Source organism: Mandrillus leucophaeus, unplaced genomic scaffold, assembly GCF_000951045.1.
Source record: "Mandrillus leucophaeus isolate KB7577 unplaced genomic scaffold, Mleu.le_1.0 Scaffold656, whole genome shotgun sequence".
Classification (NCBI taxonomy): Eukaryota; Metazoa; Chordata; class Mammalia; order Primates; family Cercopithecidae; genus Mandrillus; species Mandrillus leucophaeus.
The window spans coordinates 398,713-402,786 of record NW_012107097.1 but is presented as its reverse complement, the minus strand read 5'-3'; the positions used below and the strand labels follow the sequence as shown (position 1 = coordinate 402,786).

General features: G+C 51.3%; 1 protein-coding gene across 1 annotated transcript in view; it reads left to right on the top strand.

Moving 5' to 3' along the window:
- FOXRED1 (FAD-dependent oxidoreductase domain containing 1) overlaps nucleotides 1-1,453 on the top strand; it is a 10,513-nt gene extending 9,060 nt beyond the window's left edge. Inside the window, exons 9-10 of the mRNA XM_012001293.1 lie at nucleotides 387-511; nucleotides 763-1,453. Coding sequence (XP_011856683.1) covers nucleotides 387-511; nucleotides 763-1,017 — 380 coding nt within the window. The 3' untranslated portion in view covers nucleotides 1,018-1,453. The remainder of the gene's footprint in view (nucleotides 1-386; nucleotides 512-762) is intronic.
- Nucleotides 1,454-4,074: the final 2,621 nt, after the last annotated feature.

The window sequence follows — 4,074 nt, the reverse complement described above, 5'->3', positions numbered from 1 at the left end:
GATCTCCTGAGGTCAGGAGTTCGAGACCAGCCTGGCCAACATGGCGAAACCCCATCTCTACTAAAAATACAAAAATTAGCTGGGCGTGGTGCTGTGTGTAATCCCAGCTACTTGGGGCGCTGAGGCAGGAGAATCGCTTGAACCCAGGAGGCAGAGGTTGCAATGAGCCGAGATCACGCCATTGCACTCCAGCCTAGGCAGCAAGAGCAAAACTCCGTCCCCCAAAAAAAGAAAAAGAATCAGGCTTTTCTGGGGGGCTGCGTGCTGTGTTAATTGATATTAGAGCCCCCTCCAGATTTGAACTGGGACCATTTCTCCCCATCCCTTATCTGCACAGGGACTGTTAAACAAGTCTGGGTCTGCCCTTGTGTCCCAGGCTGTGTAAGCCTTGTCCCCACCTCTCCAGGAGGAAGAACCAGACCCAGCGAACCTGGAAGTGGACCATGATTTCTTCCAGGAGAAGGTGTGGCCCCATTTGGCCCTGAGGGTCCCAGCTTTTGAGACTCTGAAGGTAACTGGCAAGGGCAGGTTTTCCTTTTTATTTTTGGACATTAGATGGGACAGATGACATTGGTTCCCTCGCAACTGTGCACTGCCGTAGTCCCTCCATGTCACAACTGCTAAGGAATTTGTTGGACACATAGCATTCCATAGACCCCTCAGCAGTGGGTAGAGGGCACTTTGTGCTGACCCCTGACGAGGAGTGAGGATGGAGTGTGGCTTCAGCCTTCCTGAGAACCCCAGTGTTTTGTGCACCCGCAGGTTCAGACAGCCTGGGCCGGCTATTACGACTACAACACTTTTGACCAGAATGGCGTGGTGGGCCCCCACCCACTAGTTGTCAACATGTACTTTGCTACTGGCTTCAGTGGTCACGGGCTCCAGCAGGCCCCTGGCGTTGGGCGAGCTGTGGCAGAGATGATACTGGAGGGCAGCTTCCAGACCATCGACCTGAGCCCCTTCCTCTTCAACCGCTTTTACTTGGGAGAGAAGACCCAGGAGAACAACATCATGTGAGCATGTGTGCTCTGCACTGGCTCCACTGGCTTGCATCCTGGCTGTGTTCACAGCCTTCTCTGCTGCTCCAGTCTTCCCCAGCACTGTGCTGGGCCTTCTCCCCCTCCCCAGTGTCCTCTCCTCTCAGGCGGGCCATTGCATCCACATGGCTGGGCAGGCACAGGCACTGAGGCCCAGGCCAACAGCAAGCGATGAGCGGAATCCTAGGACTGATCTGTAGCCCATGCTGGTGTCCCCCACCAGGGCAATCCAGCTGGAGGCCTGAGCACCCTGGCCCAGGACTGGCTCCATCCTGGCACTGACCAGGAAAGACTGCCTCTGACCCTCTTAGCAGACAGCCCAGGCATGGGAGCATTCTGGGGCAGCCTGGCTCAGGTTTCTTGATTGTCTGTTACCCTATCCATCAATCAATACATGTGATTAACTCCTTCCCTCCGGTCTTCTGTCTCTTCTTTTCATTGTACAGCAGGAGCTTTTGAAGCACCCCATTAGCCTTGTATCAGGACAGGGAGCTCTTTTACAACAAAACAAAACAAAAAATGAGCACAAACCCACCTTTTATTAGTTAAATCCTTGAGCGGTACAGTATCACACAGATTATGTGTCCGTAGTCTTAGCAGGAAGATTGGGAATTTGGCGTAAACCATGCCACTGTTTCCATGAACTCAGGTTACTTTTTACCAGATTACTCTGGTTTTGTGTGGTGTGCCACCAGGAGTCGCTGTGTGGTTCTTTGCTTTGTATACATGAGCACATCTCTTGCCCAAATAGAATTCGGTTTCATCCCAGGCATAAATGCTCAATTTTAAGAAGAGCTGTGTGCCTACTTTGGTTCTGGAAACCCCACTTATAGCCCCAGCAAAAATGGCCTTGGATCACAGCCTTCCTGTTCCCAGCAAGCCTCCACAAGCTCCAAGATGGCGGACAGAGTCCTTCTTAGATCCTAGGTGGTAGGTGTCTTGCTTGTAAGCAAGTACCTCCCATTCCTGAGTTCCTGCAGGGAGTTGGTTGTAAAGAAGAGGGATGGGTTTGCCATGCATTCTACCAACATTTATTCAATCCAACTGTTGGCCAGGCTCAGGGTCACACATTGAGATACACCAGCAAGCAAAACATAGTCCTGTCTTTGCTGGAACTTTCATAGCCCTGCCCCTCCTAGCCCCTCATCCCTAGATCAGATACAGTGTGACCCCCACAGTGCTGGCATAAGCACACAACACAGACACCTCACCCAGGGTGGGAGTAAGAGGGTGGCAAAGGGGTTTCTCCATGAAGCTCCTCCAGGGAAGTTGACTTCTGAGCTGAACCTAAAGGATGGGCATTTAGTGAAGTGAATGCAAGGTGGCCAAGGAAGGATCCAGGCTGAGGGCAAACCATATGAAAAGGCCCAGAGGCAAGAACTAATAAGATTCAGGGATTTGTCCTAGTCCACTTGGGCAGCTATCACAACATATCCTAGAATGGGTAATTTATAAATAATAGAAATGTATTGCTCACAGTTCTAGAGGCTGGGAACTCCAAGATCAAGGCACCAGCAGATTGAATGTCTAGTAAAGACCTGCTCTCTGCTTCAAAGATGGTACTTTCTCACTGCATTCTCACGTGGCAGAAGGTGTAAGGCAACCTCTTTAAACCTCTTCCAAGAACACTCATCCCTTTTATGAGAGTAGAGTCCACATGATTTAATCACTTTTCCAAAAGCCCCACCTCTTAACACTATCACATTGGGTATTAGGGTCCAACCTATGACTTTAGGGAGGACACCAACATTCAGACCCTAGCAGGATTCAGTATGACTTTTTCTGCCTGGATCGTGGAGCGCAAGAAGAGGAACCAGAGCCACTGAGGGGTTTTAAACGGGAGCAACACGATCAGATTTTCCTTTTAGAAGAATCACCTGGGTGACCTTGTGGAAAGCAGATGAGGATGTCAAGGCAGTAAGGAGGCCAGATGGAGGCTGTGGTTGCAGTCTGTGTGGCAGAGACAGGGAGTGCCTGAACCATCATGGTTCCCAGGGTGACGCCAGCAACAAGAAGTGGGTTAAGTCGGATGGCCAGGTTTTTGGATGGAAGTACCGCCCCTCCCAGAGATGAGGAGCACCAGGGAGGAGTGGAGTGAGGGACGGAGTGAGTGGTGCAGTCTGGGATGTGAATGAGGGGTACCTGTAGGGCATCCCTCAAATAAGGGGTTGGGCTGATTGGCATGGTCCTTGGGGGACACTCTGGGTTACAGATAGAGATGTGGACATCATGGAGCAGGAGGGCATCACCCCAGAGGGTAGAGTAGTGGACCAAGGAGGGAAGCTGGAGGGACCCCACCAACATTTAAGGGACAAACCAAAGAAGGGGACACTGAAGAGGTACCCACAGAGACAGGAGAAAAGCCAGGAGAGTGTGGTGTCGTGGAAGCTAAGGAGGAAGTGATCACAGTACCTGCTGGATTCAGTCCCAAGTAGTTCAGTGTTGGCCTCATTCTCGAAGAGCAGTTTCAGTGGAATTTGAGGTCTGGACATTTGCAGAGAAGGAGAAGTGAATGGGAATAGAAACAGCTCGTAAACTGCCCACTCTGCCTCGAAAGCGGCATTTGGGGTTGGGCGCAGTGGCTCACAGCTATAATCCCACCACCTTGGGAAGCTGAGGTGGGAAGATCACTTGAGCCTACGAGTTCGAGACCAGCCTGGGCAACATGGCAAAATCCTGTCTCTACAAAAAATACAAAAATTAGCCAAGCGTGGTGGCATGCACCTGTAGTCCCAGCTATTAATACTTGGGAGGCTGAGGCAGGAGGATCACTTGAGCCTTGGAGGTTGAGGCTGCAGTGAGCTGTGAGACACCACTGCACTCCAGCCTGGGTAACAGAGTAAGACCCTGTCTCAAAAACAAAAACAAAACAACAACAAAAATAGTGGCCTTTGTGGAGAAGGATGAAAGGGAGGGAAGAAATGATGGAGGTGGGCCTTACTAATGGCAGGGGAGGAGATGTGCTACCAGAGAGGTAACAGCAGAAGCTCCTGGGGTTAGGGTGGGGGGGCCAGGCCTCAGGCAGAAGGCAGAAGAG